This window comes from Hippopotamus amphibius, chromosome 2, assembly GCF_030028045.1.
Source record: "Hippopotamus amphibius kiboko isolate mHipAmp2 chromosome 2, mHipAmp2.hap2, whole genome shotgun sequence".
Classification (NCBI taxonomy): Eukaryota; Metazoa; Chordata; class Mammalia; order Artiodactyla; family Hippopotamidae; genus Hippopotamus; species Hippopotamus amphibius.
Window position 1 is genome coordinate 228,509,217 of NC_080187.1, and position 20,234 is coordinate 228,529,450.

Here is a 20,234-nt window from a genome sequence, read left to right on the forward strand (position 1 = left end):
CTAGATTAGTAATCTCTTGGTCCTTGGAAATCAAGCTATGACATATTGACTCATTTCTTTTAGAAAGTAAGAGTTTCACTAAAAGACATTAGGGAAGTGTGACTAAAACATTTGAGCACGGAGACAGAGAGGAGGCTCAATGCCCATCCTGGTTGCTGATTTTCTCAGAGGCAAGCATACTGCTTTGAGCAAATAACTTTATTTCCATCTCAATTCCTGCCTGCTCCTAAAGGACAAAAGCCACATTACTAAGCGGTATGAGCTTTAGTTTTAAACCCCAGGGTACCTAGAGGAAGAAAATTCAGTACACAAATGAAAGGGCCATAGCAAAATATGCACACTAATGTTTACTTGGTGATTTCTTTCATCTCATTATGATTTCTAGAACTAAAAATGGTCTGAAGCAAAAAGAGAAAAAAACCACACCCAGAATTATTTTGTTTTTTCATATCATTAAGATATTTCAGGCATGATGTAATATTTTATAAGTTTTTTTTTGAACTAAATTTGTTAGAAGACTCTTGCAATCATATTTTATAAAGTCAAGTGAGCAGTGGTTCAAATTAGTATCATTTTTGTCTTTGTTCTTCAAGCATGTTTATTAGCATCTGATAGCTCCTCAAAAAATTATATGTTCTAAGATAAATTTCCAGTGTTTACAGAATATCAGCATGTACGTCAAGTGATATACGTGAAAAACTATAAGCCACGAAACACAACATTTTTTCTATATTAGTATCGGGAGAGAGTTCTTATCTACCAAGTGAGTTAATGATACACAAAAGGCATTCATTCTCATATAACTTGTTTCATTGAAATGAGGAAAGTAACATTTAGCCAAAAAAAAAACCTATCCATCCAAATAAAGTGCCAGAAAAGAGTTAAAGACTTGACATACATTGATGATGCACATTGTTAAACAACAAACACTCTCCAGGATGAACTTTCACACCCCACATGAACGACATTTATCTCCTATAGAGGAAGGAGTGCCTCCTAGGCAGGGTTATTCTACTGGTTAATATGAAAAAGAAGCAGAAGGAAGTTCTAAAGCTCTCTTCTTGAAGACTAACAGGTTAGTTTCTCTAGGCAGCAAGCAGCGGAAGTTAGATTTGGTGAGGTGCTCTGTGGGATTCCATGAAGTGCAGAAGGTACATACGTTACCTCAAAAGCTCAACCTTTTGCTGCATCTCACTGCACGTGATTTGCACGTCACGCATCATTGCCTTCAGCTCTTCCTCCTTTTCTCCTTGAGAAGGTGCATCTTTTTGCTTAACTAAAGCAGTGACTCTTTCCCTCAACTTCCTAGTCAGCTCCTGCAGCTTTTCCTTCTCCCGTTCTAACTCTGCGATTGTGGCCTGGCGCTGAACATGTTTGTCTTGAAGGCCAAGGAGAGCAGTGTTTTCCTCCAGTATGACTTGGTTCTGTACTCCAGGGTCTTCTCGGGGTGTCCAGAGTGTTCCACGTAGCCAGGCAATTTCATGTGCTTTTCCTTTTTCTAAGAGCTGTGTATTCTCCTGCTCTAGGTACTGGTTTTCCTGATAACGTTCTTCTATAATACGGTGTACATTCATAACCTTTGGTACACGCTCTTCCAGCGTCTGATTTAGTGCAAGGACCTTTTCATCAGGTCCGACTCCCGGGTTCTCTAGATGGGCTTCCCATAAGGAGAAGCAGTCACACTGCAGCACTGCTCTTGCATGCAGCGTCTCAACCTTGCCTTGAAGTCTCAAAACCAGAACATGCAGTTCCTCATTTTCTCTTCTGACCTCATCGTAGCTCTTTTCCAGGCTCAGGAATGTGTCCGTCATTTCTTCAGCTTTCTTTAGCTCCTCCTGTAATCGGAACATTTCCGAAGTGAGTTCTTTGTTATTTTCCAGCGCTTCATTGTAGCGCGTCTCCATCACTCTCAGCTCTTCCTGAAGACACTCGTTTTCTCTACTAGCATCTTCATATAACAATTTATACTTGGGAGAAGCCTCGGGGATTCTTTCAAGCATCTTTAATTTCTTTTTTAGCACAGAAACATCAAAAAGTAGGTCCTGTTTCTTCTCAGAAGCTCGATCACAGTCTGCACGTAAGATCATCAGCTGTTCCTGAAGCTGGCCGATCTGATTCTTTAGGTCCCAGGTTTCAGTCCTGGTCTCCTCACTATTCTCAAGCTCGGAAAAACTCTCTATTGATGCTGCAGACTCCCCTCTTCTGACCTCCTGTCTCTGACCAGAGCTTGTCCCTGTACTTTCCAGATCCCGGACCTCATCGCCTTGCAGGTCACTTAGGACACGCTGCACGATGCCACCTTCTACCTGCTTCATTCTGTTTGGCAGTAAAAATGGCTCTGTTTGTTCCACAGAATTTCCAAAATACCCAGTAGCTGGCTCATCTAAACAAGACATTACGGACTCCGGTTCTAATTTTTGCAGCCTCTGTTGCAACCTAGAAATTTCAGTTGCCATTTTCACATTTTCCTTCACTGCTCGCTCATGAGCTCTTTGCAGGCTTAAGAGGACATCTCCGTTCTCCTCCAACAGCTGCTCTCCTTGCTGGAGCAGGGACATGGCTCCCCTTCCTTCTGCCTCCTCCCCCACCATTGCCTGGCAGCCATTCTGAAGCCTGGCGGGAGGCGAGGTGACCTGCTCCATTTCCTTCATTTTATTCTGGAGCCTGGAGATTTCTGTGGTCATCTCAGCCCTCTCCCGATCTGCTTTCTCACAGATCGCTTTGTGGACGCTCTCCATGGCCAGAAGCTTGGACATCATCTCCTGCCTCTCCTGGTCATGTTCCCTTTCTAGCCTTTCAAGCCTCTGGCTGGCCAGCTGCTCCGAGGGGCCTGCCTGGCACAGGACCTGCTCCTGGTCCTTCAGTTCTCTTTCATGACTGCTCTTCAGCTCAAGTATCTGGTTGGATAGTAGACTTTGCTGACTTTCAGACACAGTTCTTAGATCTTCCAGGTCTTTGAGTAGCTGTTCTCTCTCAACAACCATGCTATTCAGATGTTCCGTGTATGTTTTCTCCAGCATCTCTCTCTCCTGGGTCAGGACCAGAGCAGTCGCTTTCTCTCTCTGGAGAGTCTCTTTAAGCTGCTCCTGGGCTTCTGCACACTCCTGGGCGAGCTCGTCCTTCTCAAACTCCCACTGGGCTCTCTCCTCGTGTTGCTGGTCCAGGAGCTCCTTCAGCTCTCGGTGGTAGCGCCCCTCCAGACTTCTCAGAGCATTTTCGCACCTCTCCGCGACTTTCTGACAATCAGCCTGAAACTGGGCTTCTATCTGAGCGGTTCTTCTATTACACTCAGTTTCCATTTTTTCCCTAAATGTGGTCAACATACAGCATTACTGAAACTGCCATCAACTCCGGAAGCAAACAAAAAACATTTTCCTGTGCACACAAGAAGCAGCCAAGCAAACAATTTAAATATTTTCTAAAAACGGTCTTCACTTATTCCTAAGTGATTCATTTACACTGAGAAGGGATCTCACTTCTGAGAGCCAGTGCTGGCAGCCGTGATTAATTTAAAAGACCTACCTCTCTCTGCATTTAAAAGGAAAATTTAGGAAACAAATTCTTTGGCATACTCCCAGATGTATTTGTTTATGGATTTTTTAGCCAAAAACTTAGACTGATATTTCACATTAAATGTTCAAATGCATATTGGCCTAAACCCTAATTTGGGAAATATACAAAATTCTTTCATTTTTAATTAAGCAGACATTAGTGGATAGTTGTCATAGAAACCACACACATTAACAAACTCGTGTTTTGCTTTTTATTTAATAAAGTAGAACCGAGTTAAAGTATGAAGCACCAAAGCCCTGAAAAGTACGTGAGATTCCCCATGAGGAAAGTAAGCACAAGATGATGTTTCATAACTCTGGAAGGAAATGTAACTTTGCCCAGAATCTAGCTTATAAATGGCCTTTCTCAGAAAACAACAGGACTGAACTAGAAAGAAATCACATTTGTGATAATCTTATCCTCATCTGGAACTTTAAAAGGTACACGCCTGATCCAAAAAATACTTTCCTCTTTAAAAAAAAAAGTTTCAATACCCCGAGGTAGGCTTATATCTAGACAATGGCAAAACAAGTTGAAAAACTAAAAAAGAATCTAGTCAATCCGTGGGCTATTTTGTCTGCTGATTTTTCGAAGTCTCCCTAGTTGACGGGGACTTCTGATGCCCCTGAGGAATGGTGCCCCAGGTGCCTCCAGTTTCCCCCACTTTCTTACCTTCCCTTGTGTAGTTCCCTTTGGTGTTTTTCCAAGAGCTCTTTTTGCAACTCCTCTTTCTCAAGAGTGTGCTTCTCCACCAGGCTTTGCAGCTGCTCCTGGTGACCTTGCTCTAGTTCCTGAGTCAAGGTCCTCACCCTCTCTTCCGTCCAGGCGCCACCCTGGACGAGCTTTTCCCTCTCCCCGTGAAAGCTCTCCTCCGCCCGCGCCAGCCTAGCCCTGAGCTCCGTCTCATGCTCCAGCCTCAGCGCCTCCTGCAGGCGAGCCTTCTCCTCATCCCACTTCATCTGCAGTTGTGTTTTCTCCTCCTCATGTGTGCAGACAGCCGCGTGTTGCGCCTCCTTGAGGGCCACTGTCTGGCCCTGAAGTTCTGCAATTTCATTTTTAAGGTCACTTATTTGTGCTTCCAGGATGTGCACTCCAGTCTCATGCTTCTGCTTCATGCTCTCCTGCTGCTTCTCACAGGCCGCCTTGCTCTCCTCTAGCTGCTTCTCACACTGACGTACCTAAAGCCAGAAAGTGAAAGCCACCACAGTGTTACTCAGCTCCAGGCCATGGACAGACATTACTTGTTTCCTCCAAGACACTCCTCAGTTTTCTCATTTTAGTTTTTAAGTAACAATTCAAAACCGCATTAAATAAGATATTTTTAAGTCGGGCGTGGTTTGATTGCCTTTTTAACTTGGTTGAATTTTATGAGTTTCTGAACGACTCTATTAAAACTGACGAGACCCTCACGGAGATATCATTTGTCTTCACAGGCATCCTCTCCAACTGCAAACTTAGGGTCTTAACATACTTAATTAAAGTATTTATTTAACACCTGTCAGGTACTCCGCAGGCCTCGTGGGGACACAAAGTGGGGTGAGACGTAGCCCCCGTCATTAAGGAAAAGCCATTCTAGACGTGGTTATGACAAACACAAAAGAGCACACTACGAGTCAGAATAAAACATATGAAAGGTACAGGAAAAACAGCTACACTGTAACCTGGGGATTCAAAGGAGGGAAAAGTCACATTTGGTTGGGAGAATTCAGAAATGTAAGAGGTAGCCTTTGATACAAACTCTGGAGGTTAAGTAGACTTTCTGGAGGTAGTAAGAAAAACTAACACGGCGCATAATAGCAGGAGCGAAAGAGGACAGCTGGATGAAGAGCAGCCAACTACCTGGTTTGGGTGGAGGGGACGGTAACTCAAAGGAATGGCTACAGAGAAGACTGGAAATATAACCTAAAGCAACACGGCAAAGCGTTTTGAAGGCCAAGATTCAGAACTTGTACTAATTTAGGAGGCAATGCTATATCAGAGGGCTCTTTTGGTTTTATTAAGATGTTTTCTGACGAGCTGGAAATAATGGAATGGTCTGCAAGTTCCATGCTTGCTAGGACTGAAGATGTTACATTGTTAAGAAACTCTCTCCTATGAGGAAAAGGCCTCACCCTTGGCCTGTGAAACCCTCCTGAGGCAGTGAGTTCCTGGTAGCCACCAGGGCACAGAGGCAAGGTATACAAAGTGCTGCTTTGTGAGAAAAAAGAATTGAGAATGTCCCACATGCAAAAGCTTGTCAGAGCTCAAAGAAATCGGAGAATAGCATGGATAAGAAGTCTTACTTTATCTTCAAGCTCCAGTCTCAGGCGACACAATTCCCTGTGATGTTGTTCTTTCATCTGTTCGATGACCAGCTCCGCCTCGATGCTCATATTGGATGGATTGCACTCTTCAGGCCCAAGCCCTGAAAACACATGGGACCTGTTGACCCTGCAGCAGGTTCTTTTAATAACACAACTGGCATCTGAGGAAGGCCATCCAGTTTCATTAAGGAATAATTTTTGGCTTAAATTGCTACAGATGAAACCTACTAGGAAACAACAGATGAAGAAGTCTCCTGTTTCCAAGCATTAGGGAAAACAAGAAAAAATGAAGGCGAGCGGATTCGTTCACATACAGGCAGTGTATCAAACCTTAAAAGAATCCAACAGAATAGCAGGGGGGAGGAGATGTGGAAATTGTTGCTGAAAGGTGACCTCCTCCCAGTGAAAATGCTGCAGAATGAGGCAGTTCGGTCAACCCAACCAGCCTTCTTTCCATGCAACAGCTACTGGGTGACAAGTCAGCAGAGGGGCAGTGTGGCAGGAGAATGACCGGCCAGCCTACCTGCTACACTTTGAGGTGTTAACTTCATGGGTCAAGATATCCCACCCACCACTCAACGTTACAGAAGATTTAGTGTTGTAATGTTAGTTTCCCGGAGCGCAGATGGTGCCTTGTCTGAAATTATCAGTCAAAATCTTTAAAGAATAGGGCACGGGTTAGGAACCTGGATATCGGCGGATTGGGTAGGAATTCTCAGCTCGTGCATGTGAGCTCACTCGTGCCATTGCTCAAGATGATGACCGAGAAGGACACTGAAACGTGAAGCATGAGCTGGGGGCTGAGCTGGTACACAGACCAAAGTTTTACATCTAATACTATGCAGAGATCTCTTCAGGCAGGGGGCTCAGAAAAGCTTTTCACGCGGAGGTACACAGGCAGACGCAAGGAAGAGTGTAAGTCTAGCATCTGCAATTGACAGTCTTGCTTTGGGCTGTCTCTTCATCTCTCGTGGCATATCCCCAACCGGGAAGTGGTACCTGGGATGTAAACCACCCCAAGACGGCACAGCCTCACATACCCACGAGGAGAACTCCCAGCCTTGGGCATCAATGGAGATGCCCAGAAAAGCTTCTGAGATACATCGTATCAGTTGGGCTCCATCCTTATACCACAGTAAAGCTACAGGGTACAGACTGAGAAGCAGAGGGAAAGTGTTCAAGCCTCTTCCTGCCCCCTCCCCAGTCCCTCATTTATCCTAGAGTAAATAGGTAAGGAGAAGAATAAACAACGCTTGTGAGACACTGCACTCCTGTTCCAAGCAGCAGTGAGGAAAATTACTTACAATGAAGAATTCGTTATAAAGCCTTTCTCAAACTCACACTCCACACACTAGAGGAAAGGAGCAGGAGGCCGGGAGGGAGGAAGGAGCTGACCGTGAGTGTGGGTTCCCAGACGCCTCTGCCTTCCAGCCTCACTATGCAAAATCCTCCCCAGAGGCACAGGCAACCAAGGGTTATTTATTTTATTTGTCGTTTTGCAGACATTTAGCACAGCCAGCATGAGGAAATCAGATTCTGTGGTTTCTGTCTGGCTCCACTCTCCAAAACATTGTCACACCAGTTAGGCACTCCTTTAGAAAGGGAGGATTCAGCAAGAACCCGGTGACTGAATTCTAACACTCCCAAGGCCTGGATTCTCAGGCTTGCGGCCACTTTTTGTTTTTGTTTTTTTAAACGAAGCAAATATCCTTGTGGTTTGATTTTTCCATTTCTTTGTTGATGCATATCAAAATCAGATGGAAATAGTCTCATGAAGACTTCAAGGACAAATGAAAAAAGCAGACCACAAGTGAAACAGCTCAAGAACATAGCACTGCCAGTCTTTTTTTTTTGGGAGGGGTGGGGCGGGGGGGGGGTTTGCTAACAGTTTGCAATTTTACATTCAACCATGGTTTTAAAAACAAAAGTCAAAGGCAGAGACTCTGAAAAGATGGTGTCTGAATGGCTTACCCTGGTCAGGCTCGATGCAGCCTCTGTTAACATCAAGTTCCTCTGACAGTGAGTTCTTCAAGGGAAGTCTGAACACTCTGCCTTGCGTACGATATTCTTCCAGTTCAGACTGGAGTTCATCTACCTGGTCTTGTAAGAGCTGGAGTTTAAAAACCAGTACAAGCCTTAAATGTGACGTCAAGAACAAAAGAAAAAATCAACTGTACCCCATCAAAATTAAAAATTTTGTGCTTCAAAGGATACCAGCAAGAAAGAAAAAAAGACAGCCCACAGAACGGGAGAGAACTTTCTGTAAATTATATGTCTGATAAGGGGCTTGTATGTAGACTACATAAAGAACCATTACAATTCAATAAAAAAAGGCAAGACATTTAAATAATCCAGCAAAGGATCTGAAGAGACATTTCTCCAAAGAAGGTATGCCAACAAGCACACGACAAGATACCCAGTGTTATTAGCCATCAGGGAAATGCATCTCAAACCCACAATGAGATACCACTTAATACCTGCTAGGATGGCAAAAATAAAAAGGACATACAATAACAACATCGGCAAGGATGTGGAGAGGTCGGAACTCTCACGCTGGTGGGAATGTAAAAGGGTGCAAACATCTTGGAAAAAATCTGGCAGTTCCTCCAGAGGTTAAACACACAGTGATCATGTGACCCAGCAATTCCACTCCTGGGTGCACACCCGAGAGACATGAACACGTACGCCCACACAGAAACTCGCACACAACTGTTCACAGCGCTATCCGTAATGTTCACGATAACCCAATGTCTGTCAACTGATGAATGGATAAATAAAATGGGGTATACCCTTATAACGGAATATCATTTGGCAATGGAAAGAAATGGAGTACTGACACATGCTACCACGTGGATGAACCTGGAGAACGCTGTTCTAAATAAAGGAAGCCAGTCACAAGAATGACATATTGTATAACTCCACCTACAGGAAATGTAGAGAATGTGCAAAACCAGAGAGGGCAAGTAGATTACTAGTTGCGTAGGGCTGGGGGTCGTGGGAGCGATTACAGCTGGGTGGACTGGGAGTTCCTGGCTGGGGATGAAAATGTTCCAAAATTTATTATGCTGATGGCTGCACAATTCTGTGAATATACTAGAAGAGACTGAATTGTGTGGTTATGAAAAGCTGTTAAAAGAATGAATACGTGGACGAATTCGGGGAATTTTGGGAGGTAGAGCTGACAGATTTTACTGATGAGATAAAAGAATAAGAGAAAACACCTCTACTCGATTAGAGCCAAGAGCCAAAATTTATTTACAAGTGCGGCATAAATGTTTCATTTCTTTTCTCAAAGCGTGTGTGTGTATCTCCTGAGACAGCAGGCTGTGAACAACCTCATAAAGAGGTGACTGTTTTCTTCATTTCTGCCCAAGGATGATGCCCGAGTTCTAAAGCAGTTAGAACTCAGTTATGCTTACCTTGTTAAAATAAGCAAGTGTTTGTGGTTTAAGAAAAAAAAAATCCCAAATTCCCGAGCTTAGGGTAGTCACTTTTTTAAGAAATCAAAGGTTCGTATTATTTATAAGGGTGTTATTGTGTCCTCTGGCAGGATTTGTAACGACGTACTACTTAAAGACTTGAGTGGTTTCTGCTCCGTTTGCATTTTGTAAATAATATAAGGACTGTATTCAGGGAAAAACCCCCACAGAATAAAGGCAAATTATATCAGATCAGTCCCACATTGATCACCCAGGAAAGGATAGTTCTGGAATAAGCACATCAACATGACCACGTTTTCCTTCTCTTAGAATGAAACTTGATTTTCCTGTAATTACTAGCAATTTTGGACACAGATAAAGCAGACCAATGCAGTTTGCACGATTCTCTCATATTTCAGGATACTAAATAATAGCAGTAATTGCTAGCGCTTAGGTTAAGGGTTTTCCGTGTCTCAGGCTCTGTTCTAAGCACTTTACATGTGTTTACTCACTGATTCTCCACAACAGCCCTATTCAGTGGGTGCCCTTATTTTTGCATCTTATAGGTGAGGAATTGAAACACCCAGAGATGCAGGGACGTGCTCATGGCCACACAGCTAGTAAATGGTGAAGCAGCATTTGAGCCCAGGCTCTCCTCCACTTACTAAGTTCTCTTCAGTCACTCACCCTGCACCGCTGCTCACACTCATTTCTCATCTGTGTCAGCCTTTCCTCTTGCAAAAAGAATTCAGCACTGCTGGGGTCAAGGTCACCAAACTAGAAAATGAAAAGGGCAAAGTTGTCATTTTTCCCAAGTGTCCTTCTTTGACCTATAACATACCAAAGGCCCCGTTTCTGGTATTCACCCAATCTCTAGAGTATGAAAGGAATGTGACATTTAAGCTGAAACGCCATCAGCTAGCTGATGGGGAGAACATTCTAGAGTGATGTGTTCAACCAAAGCAGAGATTGTTCCTTTGGTCCATGTCATGTTTCCCTCATATCAATTAGATCCCTGCAAAAATGACAGCTGCCTTTAGTCACGTAAATAATCCTGTAATAGAAATCTTGTTGGTGGCATTGCTTCTGCTCTTTTGAGTAAAGTACACTTTGGGGCTACCTATCAGGAAATCCGATTTAAACAGATTTACCTTTTCTGCCAAAACATTTTCCAAATTTCGCTGAAGTTTGTTTGTCAGATTCTCGTATTCTGCCAGCTTCTCTGCATTTTCCAGAAGCTCATTTTCTAGACGACTGTTTTCCTGAAGAAATTTGGGGAAATTAAGTGGGCACAGATTAAAAAACAAACTGTTGTACCATTTAATATCATGCAGGAATCAATCTCTAGATTGAAAAAATGTGTTCATCTTGAAAGTTTCAGTACATTAGAGCAGAAAAAGTAAATATTTTTTTGATGGTATTATTGCATTATTTTAGAAAAAGAAAATATTTACAAACCGATGTTTCTCCCATAGCCCCAAAGCATGCCTCCTCTTTTTCTTCATGGTTCTAGAGAACCATGCAGTCCAAGAGTGGCCACTGGCAGTCACAGCAACTGCTGAACACTTGAAATGTATACAGTACAAACGGGTACAAACTGAGATGTGCTGGGAATATAGAATATTCACCAGATTTTGAAGAGTTAGAACAAAAATATGAAAAAAATCAATAAGAATTTTTGTATATTAATTACAAGTCAAAATGATGTTTTGGAGACAGATTAAATAAAATGATTTAAAATTAAATTCAGCTGTTTCTCTTTACCTTTTAATGTGGCTGTTTGAAAATTTGAAATTACATATATGGTTTGCATTATATTTCTATTTGACAACACTGCAAGAGAAAATTTGACATGGAAAAATCAACAAATTGTCAAAGGAAAGACTGATTGCAGAATACGTTGTTCATCTGACAGCAAAAGAGAACTCAGAGAAACTAAAAAAGGAGCTCTAACAATTTTCATTTAATGACGATATAGACAAAGTTTATATTTAATTTACAATTTTATTTTGGTTTAAAGGTGTAAAAGCTACATAGACAGGGTTTTCATAACTTGTATGTTTAAAGTATTATATTAAAATAACATATCAACCAAAGTCCACAAAACGTGGAGTTTTTCTGTACATATAAAATGCTTGTTAGATTTCCACCCACATTTGTTAAAAAAATAAAACCACACAGATGTGCCAACTGACATATTTTCTATTCCAGCGCTGCAGGCTGACTGCAAGAACATTATTTTCAAAGTATATTTTGCCTAAAGAATATACAGCCAATATATTTTAAATACATTCTTGTTCACACCCTCACACAGTAACATGAAGGGAAAAAGAACGTGCTTTCAAGTGTTTTAAAAAAAATACGACCTTCCCCCAAATGACAACTCTACAGCTCTACTCTGTCAAAGCACGTCTGAAGTCAGATGTTCAAACAATCAGGAGCCGTCTGTGTGCATCGGCCTATGCTGGGTGCTCTGGGAACGGACACAGCAGCTCTGCTGCCGACCACAGGGGACATGCAGGCGAGGCGTGGCAGGGAGACAGACGTGGATACAATTATCTACAAGGTGACAGGAAATATGCCATCTTCTGGCAAGAAAAAAGTAAATGTAATGGGAACAAAAAAGTAATTGGGACTGCAGAGTGGGAGAACGCAGCGAAGGAGCCTAAAGTCTTCCTGAGAAGCTGAGACCGCTGACGGCGGGCACGGGGGTGGGGGGCATGGCCCTGGCATTGCTGGCAGGACCCGAGTGACAGGTATGAAGATGACCCTCCTTTTCAGGGCCCTTCACTGCTGTCACGTGGCACTTTTATAAAGGACATAGTATGATTTTAAGTGTTCTTTAGTAAGATAACTCTTGGCCATATGGAGGGAGGCTGGGTAGATGGAAGAAAGGATGCACATGTATCAGCTGAGAAATTGTGATGAATTCTGAACCTGTGCGAAGGCTGCAGAAATGCAGAGATGGGATAAATCTGAGAAGCATTTCAGAGCATCGACGGGACTCAGACACTGATAATCAAGGAAGACCGGGGACTTGCGCTTCTGCGACTTAACAGCACGGGGTGGTGACGTGGGGTGGGGAGAAAAACTCCAGAGAGGAAGCAGCTGGATGGTTAGGGAGTGAGAATTAGCTCAGTTTTTGATGTGTGGAGTTTCAGGAACCTTTTATAACCTCAACAATACTGAATATTCCATAGGTACTTATTACCTTCTAGATACTGTATATGTAGCAACTCATTTTACAATGGTGTCTCTTTTGTACATTAGGAAACAGGTTTGAGTAACTTGATCAAGACTTTCTGTGAGTCGTGGTATCCAGATTGGAACCAGGCAGTCTTGAGACCAGAGCCCCCCCCCGCCCTTATCTCTAGATGACACTGTACCATATTATCTGGTACCACAGTATCAGAGTCCAATAAAAAGAAGGATCACGTCCTCCACTGAGGCACAGGGAAGGAGGGGACGATGTATAAGGGAAAAGGTACTTCTGGAAGCAGAGAAACAAAACCGGTGGCCTCTGCGTGGCAGGAAATGAAGCCATCCGCTAGGAAAGAGGAAGGGGAAGGGCAGGGAAGGGACAGAGCATCCACCAGGTGCAGAACAGCCCTGAGGACCCAGCGCAGCTGCAGGGGGTCAGAACAGGCTACGCTGTTGGCAAAGCAGAAGGCTGCACACCCCTGAAATCTCGATCCCAGTGGGAGCTCTACTACGTCCAGGTCATGACGCAGCTGGCCAGACCTACGCGCTCTGCGCAGACCTGTCTTCTTACAGAGCTGTGGTTTTCCACGCGGTATTTCCAGCAGGGACACAGACCACACAACCAACAGGATAGCTACCTTCACAGAGAGGGCAAGGCGGTCCCGCAGGTAACTCTCCTCGGCTTTTGCCTTTTCCATTTCCTGCTCGAGCTCCAGACGCTGCTTGGCCACCTGCTGCAGGATCTGCTCTCTCTCCTTTCGCAACTCGTTCTTTAGGGCTGCGACCCGCTCCTTGTACTCTTCCTCCAGCTTCCTGGGGGGAGGAAAGACAGACAGGCTGCCGTCAGATCCCTCAGAGGTCCTCACCTGGGTCCAGCGAGTCACAGAGCAGGGAGCTCCTGGAGCAAGTGTCTGGTGAGTCCTGCTCTCCCTGAGGCTTGGCCACACCTAGGTCACCCCAGCCAAGTGTGGCCAAGCAGGCGGGCAGGCTGCGCCCCCGGCCCTGGCCTGCCCAGCCCAGGCGCACCTGAGGTTGTGCTCGTTCTGCCGCTCTATGGCCGCGTGATGGTCGTCCACCTCCGAGGCCATGAGAGACTTGAGCTTCTCGGCTTTGTCCAGATCTGACCGCAGCTTCTCTTTTTCTCTGACCACTTGATCAACTCGCTCCCTAGAATCAGAAAGAAACCAAGCGTGAGGGAAACCGTTGCTGAGCAGCAAGTAGACCCAAAAAAGCTCTCATCTGGCTTGCTTCAATACAAAAACAAAACCAAGACAACCAAAGCCCTTCCAAAACACAGAGAGAGTCCAACGCCCTCTTCCAGAGCCTACGTGCAGATCGAAGCTCGACCTCATTTTCACAGAGGTGAGACGCTAGATTAGCCACGTCTGCGCACAGAACGGAAGCACGTGTGCCACAGGCATCGTAATGACTCGCTCAGCAAGCAGGAGAGGGAACAGAGCAGGTGAACCTTCTGCTCAACTCACAGCAGATGCCGGATCTCAGCCTTAAAGCTGGCCAGAGCTGCCTGGTGAATGCTGTTCTTGGTAACCAAAAGTTCGTTTTCAAGAGCCAGTGTCAATTCTGTCAAGTTCACATGTCCATCCAGGCTGAAATCCAAGGCCTAGAAATCAGAACAAGTTCAAGGCAATCACAAGTTCTGTCCTCTGAAAGCAGAAAATGTGAAGGTTATACAAACTCGGAGAACTGCATGTCCAGTCTGCAAGCTGGATGTTCACATTTCTTTAGTGATTGCTTAGGATCCATAGTCAACCCACAGCCTAACTAAGCTCTAAGGAAAACGTAACACGATTATTTGCGTGTTTTTTAAAAAAATGCTGTCTGGCACTGTAAATAAACACAACGGTAAAACTCTAATCTTTACCAACCAGAGATCAGTTAAGAAATTTCTTATCCATAATTTAGGGGTTAAAAACATGGAAAGAAGTTAGCAACACTCCTGGTTAAAGTGAGTAAGAAAAGTTACCTCTTATATCTGAGATCTTGTGATTAGAAGAATCATTAACAAGAAATCAAATCAAATCACAGTCCAAAAGAAAAAAACAAAACAAAACAAAACAACTGGAATTTTTCAACCCTGCCCCAATTTGTCATTTTTCTATCTAGCTGCCACACCTTCAGGATCTCCTGGCTGTTCTCAATGCCCTCTTCCTGCCAGGTGTCAAGTATTCTCTCCACCGATGCACAGCCCATCCCGTCATCCAGGCAGGAGAAGACCCGGAAGTCAACGGTGCTCATCACCGCAGAGGGGGCTGTGGTCCGTCGTCCACTCTCATCGAAAGACTGGAAGAAGAGAGAGACTTGAGCAAGCTCAGGCATTACAATATGATGTCTGACAAGACCAAAACTGGTCAGCCCTGACCACAAGGAACAGAGGCATGTTCCTCTAATTTATACTGCTAGGATAAAAAGTCACGTAGCCCCTTGGATCTCCTTTTCCCAAGGCAGTCAAGAATGCAAAGCTTATCAACAGTGACCTGGCAGAGTCCCTTCATATAGATGAGATGTGTCTCTACTTAACACCAGGTTTCTTCTGACCCACAGCTCACATTAAGGGGCATAATTTGTGGTCTTCCTACTGTAATTTATGGTCACTTCTCAAACCCAACTTTTCCTTCCCCAATGGTTTAGTCTTTTTTTTACTACTTTTCCTTTCCTTCTCTTTCTCCTCAGTATTTTTCTACAGACAGAAGATTAATTCATTAGAAATTATTCAAATGGATTTTATAACTTCTACTCACAAAGAAACCAGTTCCTATTTATTTCTTACCTGCATGGAGAGGTGCCTTTTCAATTGTCTATATGGGGTAGATGCTGACGGTGTAAGGGATTTTCCATTTTTGAACAAGCCATAGAAAAAATCTTCTACACTCATCGTACCATCAGGATCAAGATTATGGAAGACTTCTTCAAGCATCTAAAAAAGGGTAACCACATATTTTAACTATTTCACTCAAAAAAAAAAGAAAGAAACCCACACGGCCCAAAGTACACTTCCGGCCAATAGAAACTGGTACCATTCTAGATCCCAGGACTCCAGAAATATAACACGTCCCTTTATTCTCACTTCATTGAATTTATTTTCCTTTCTAGAAATATGTCCTTCCCCCTCACATAGGCTAAATAAAATTCATTTTCAACACCTTATAATTTTATGCAATTTAGCAGTGAACTGTTTTCTCTTTTGCTCTCCCTCTTAGGTCATCTTTAATGTTACTACACATTATTCTTGCGCATTAAAGAACGACTTAAAAATATAAAGATATAGCTTCCCAGTGCTGTAACAACAGAAAACAGTTAGACATTTATTAAACCATTATATGATGGTGACTCCACATGATATTCTGCCTATACTGAATTTTGGAAATTGCTATGTTAGCACCGCAGAACTGGGTCTGGGACAGACTGTGATGATCTAAGAGTCTGGGTCTGAAACCCATGACTTGGGATTTAGGACATGACTTGGAACAACACTGCATGCTTGGGGTTTTTATTTCTTTTAATGCTTTAGCACAGGAGAGGTGAGGATTGGACAGGAAGGATTTCATGTGAGTACAACAGAAGGGTTCTAAGAGATGTAAAGAGAAAGGAATTTTGCCTGACTGCTTCACACCCTGTGACAGGATCAAGCAGTCCTCACCGTACACAGTCCCTTCCAGAGGCTTGCTCAGGAGACGGGTTGTTCCCTAGCTTCACAGAGGAACGCAAAAGGGAGTGAAGCAGCATGATCCACGGACACCACAAAAGAGGGAAGGCAAAGACCTCCATCCTCATAGTCAGCGTCCTCTTTATTTGGGGGGGGGGGGGCTACAATTTTTCTATAGGACATGCCCCCGATGTACAAAACAGAAATTGCCTGAGGATCTTGTTAAAATGCAGACTCTGATACAGTTAAATCTGGGGGTGGGGCCTAAGAGTCTGCATTTCTAACATGGATACGCCCAGTTTGTTGAGTAGCAACGAACAGAATAAGCAACGAACTACTCTTGTTGCATCAGGGCCTGCAATCGGGTCCATTCTAACCAACACCTCTTCGAAAGAAATCCTCACATTTTCAACATTCATTTCATAAGTCTGGACTATTGCTAGGACTCCTGTCATCTCATAATTGTTGATTTCATCCTTCATCTAAGTGCTTGAGGCATTTCTTTTATCGTGAATGCTTTTTTCCCAATTCATGTCCAATAGGAAACATCTTTCTCTATTCTTGTTTTTATACCACTTTCTCTGGAGAGGACTCAAACAAGAAAACCTTTCTAAAGAGTGGAACTCTTTGGAAGAAGCAACAGTTCTTAATAGAGAATCATGTGATGAAACAGATGGAAAGGTATTTTGGGCAAAATTCTGAGGTTGCCAAGCTCCCTTAGCTTCTCTGTCTTATTCTTATCAACCAAAAGAACACTTTCTCAGAGGACTAGGCTTTCAGGACTATCAAGCCAGAAGTCGCAGTAAAATCCAAGTGTGCTGACTGAAGTTAACCAGCATATTTTGGCTCTAACCTTAGCTCCACACGGGTTGTCCCTGTGACCTTGGCCAAATCCACGCACAGCTTCCTGACTGCCTAAACACCCGTCACCTGATCCTCTCCAAGTGGTGGAGCAAGTGAGCTGCTGTTTATTGTATGTGGGGGAGGGGCAAGTGGTGAAGAAAAGGATGTGGATTCAGAGGAGGGCAGGTGGGCAGGGCTGGGCTGGAAAGCATGCACGTCAATGGGCAACTGGGCCCCCCCTGCAGCCGGTGCAGGAGCCGAATCTAGAACCCCGAGGGCATTCTTACTCCCCATGACCAGCCAGGTCTTTGGATGGTTGATTTCCCACACTGTAAGTGGGAAGATAATGCACTAGAATAGGCACCACAAACCCAAATACCCAGAGGCGCCAGGAAGGTGATGGGGATGAATGAGGCAGGATGGTCTTGAGGCATTAGAGAACAGGGCCTTCTAAAGCAGTGGCCAGAGCCCACGAGTGCATGCCCTGTCCACAGGGGCTAGCTGCTTCTCACTGCCAGCAAAATGGGGCCAAATCTGAGTTTTAGGAAAATCTTCTGATTTTAAAAAGTAGAGCAAAAAGTTCAATTTTTAAACACGGGGTAGGCCACATAGCTTGGGTCATAGTTGGGCATCTAGGGTGATAATGGCCTGACAGTTGTCCTTGCTTCTGGAAAGCAGGGTGCTCGTTTTAGCCATGAGACAGTGAATCTAGTTTCCCTTCATAATGATGGCAACAGGCAAAAGTGACCTCTTTCTTTATAAGATGAGGGGTGACTAAAAGTAAAATTGCTTTCAGTTGTAAAATTCTAGGATTCCAAATTGTACGATGATGAGATCATCTTGAACTTTCAGCTCCGCTGTGGTCTAGAGCTAGTAATACAAAGTACTATAGTAGTTCATGATTTTGGCAGGGGGGAGAACACCAAGTAAAAGCTGTATTCAATTAGCAATCCTCCACGCATCCTCACATCAGAGAAAAATAAATGGGCTGCTTCTTTTCCTGGGTTCTGGAAACTCCACCACAGAAGAAAACCCAACTCCCCACAAATGGCTACAGTTTATTCCAAGATTTGTTCTTAGATAAATAATCCAAGTTTGTGCAATATTTCTTGGCAAAAACAACCCAAGGTCTGCAAACGGCACTGGTTTATAATCTAGGAGGAGGAATTCAATTTTATGACTCAACAGCCCCCACTCAAAAATAAAGGACCACTGAGCCGTGAAACACAGGGGGGTGCCGTGGTCATACACAAGGGAGAAGGGGGAAGGAACTTTTCTGCAAGCTACACTACTTAGAAGCTTTGGATAATAAATCTCTTTCTGCTTTAGGAAAATAATACCACTTATTCTCTGAGCAAGCAGATAACATGGTTTCAAATATCATTGTAATCAAAGTTTCCCAAAGCTTCCACTGCAGCGCTCACCTCCAAGTCCCTCCAATCCTTATTTTCAGAAAGACGTATCTTGGAATTAATTACATTCTTATGTTTCAAGGCTGTCCATGCACCCAGTCCTGCCACCCCTCTTAATTTTTTAGAAAACGTAAAACTTAGAACTTTACCAAGCAAGAGTCTTCTGGGGGCTCCTTCAGGACTCTTCTGTTGTGATTTTCCAAACCACCAACCTACCCTTTTCCATTTCCTCATGACCAGATTATGGTCACGGCTCCTGCCTGGTCTCCTAATCTAAGGCTCTCTTTACATCAGTATGCCCCACAGAAGACGTCCAGACCACGCTCAGCAAGGAAGCTTCTCCTCCGTCTTACTCAATCTGTTGAAGAACCCAGGTGTGATACTGAGATCTCTCTAAAGAACTAAACTCAGCAGCCTGGCCCTCCAAATACTCCCCCAACTCAAATCTCCTGAACTCCTTGCTCCGCCTTTCCTCCACACCTGCCCCACCTTTTGCTCTGTGAATGCCACACCTGCAAACAGGCTGACATCAGGCCCCACTGAGCTGGTGTCTGACAGTAACGTGAGGTGACGTGCTTCGCACAGCGAGGGGCATGCGGTATGGGCTCCGTAAGTGTCAGCCACTGTCAGTTTTCCTTCTCCACGGCACAACGTGAGCCCCTCGGGGACAGAAACTTCATGGCTGACGTCCCAGGACAAAAAGAGAATGGGGTCTCCATGACATGCTGCAGGAAACCAAAATGTGGCTGTTCCTAGCCTGTGGCCAGTTTAGCGTCTGTCAGGATTACTGTTCTTGAATAAAAATACAAGGCAAGGTTTACCTCTCCACCGACATGCTGCAAACCATACTGCTCGCAGATGGAGACCAGCTTCTTTCGGTTTAGGTGACCATGGCGGGTGATGCCCAGATCGTCGCAAACCTCCTGCAGTTTCTCTTCTATCCAGTCTCGGGGAGGGGAAGACCCGCTCTGTGAGGCATTCAAATCATCCGGGTTCCAAAATCTTAGCTGGCCTAAAATAAAAGTATATATTGTGTTGTCGCTAAAGGAATTAAAGAGAAAGAGCCTATTCTCAAAAAAATGTGCTTCCTGAAAACAAATGCTACTAGAAAGAGACTACAAATGTTGATTTGATATTGACTTGATTTTGAAGTTGAAATGGTACCACTGGTTCTTAGGCTGCAACTAGGACCAACAGGCACTTTTTTGTTCACTGGCAGTCATACCCATGTAAGAAATACCTCCTGTGCAGTCATGCCAAGCTTCTAGGCTTGATTTATTTCAAAGGAAAATGTGCACAGGCTTAGGTTTTGGTGTGATGAGAAGAAAAGGCGGGTGGAGAGCCATTCTAAAGAGCTTTGTAATGCAGATGTAGAGAACATATAATGCAGGTGTAGAGAAGGGACATGAGGACATGGGGTGAGGGGTGAATGGAAAGCTGGGACGAAGTGAGAGAGCAGCACTGACATATATACACTACCAAATGTAAAACAGGTAGCTAGTGGGAAGTTGCTGCATACCACAGGGAGATCAACTCAATGATGGGTGATGCCTTAGAGGGCTGGGACAGGGAGGGTGGGAGGGAGTCAAGGGAGAGAGGGGCTATGGGGACACATGTATAAATACAGCTGATTCACTTTGTTGTAGAGCAGAAACTGGCACAACAGTGTAAAGCAGTTACACTCCAATAAAGAGCTTAAAAATAAATAAACAAATAAATAAATAATAAAGAGCTTTATACACCCTACCTCAACTATAGTTACCAGACTTTACTATCTCTACTTTCTAGTCTAAGCACTGCTTTTACTGAGAAGGAAATAATTTCATGATGAATATCATAA

General features: G+C 44.0%; 1 protein-coding gene across 9 annotated transcripts in view; it reads right to left on the bottom strand.

Moving 5' to 3' along the window:
* NIN (ninein) overlaps positions 1-20,234 on the bottom strand; it is a 96,676-nt gene that overhangs the window by 30,761 nt on the left and 45,681 nt on the right. For 6 of the 9 annotated variants that reach the window (XM_057723817.1, XM_057723818.1, XM_057723816.1 and 3 more), the window contains 12 exons: positions 19,216-19,406; positions 15,264-15,410; positions 14,609-14,776; positions 13,960-14,096; positions 13,502-13,642; positions 13,114-13,288; positions 10,426-10,536; positions 9,962-10,051; positions 7,827-7,965; positions 5,835-5,956; positions 4,225-4,730; positions 1,165-3,306 (listed from right to left, as the gene is read on the bottom strand). In XM_057723817.1, the coding sequence (XP_057579800.1) occupies positions 1,165-3,306; positions 4,225-4,730; positions 5,835-5,956; positions 7,827-7,965; positions 9,962-10,051; positions 10,426-10,536; positions 13,114-13,288; positions 13,502-13,642; positions 13,960-14,096; positions 14,609-14,776; positions 15,264-15,410; positions 19,216-19,406 (4,069 nt within the window). Of the gene's footprint in view, positions 1-1,164; positions 3,307-4,224; positions 4,731-5,834; positions 5,957-7,826; positions 7,966-9,961; positions 10,052-10,425; positions 10,537-13,113; positions 13,289-13,501; positions 13,643-13,959; positions 14,097-14,608; positions 14,777-15,263; positions 15,411-18,906; positions 19,037-19,215; positions 19,407-20,234 lie in introns of those variants that run through there. The other 3 variants (XM_057723825.1, XM_057723824.1, XM_057723822.1) reach the window with 2 other exon arrangements.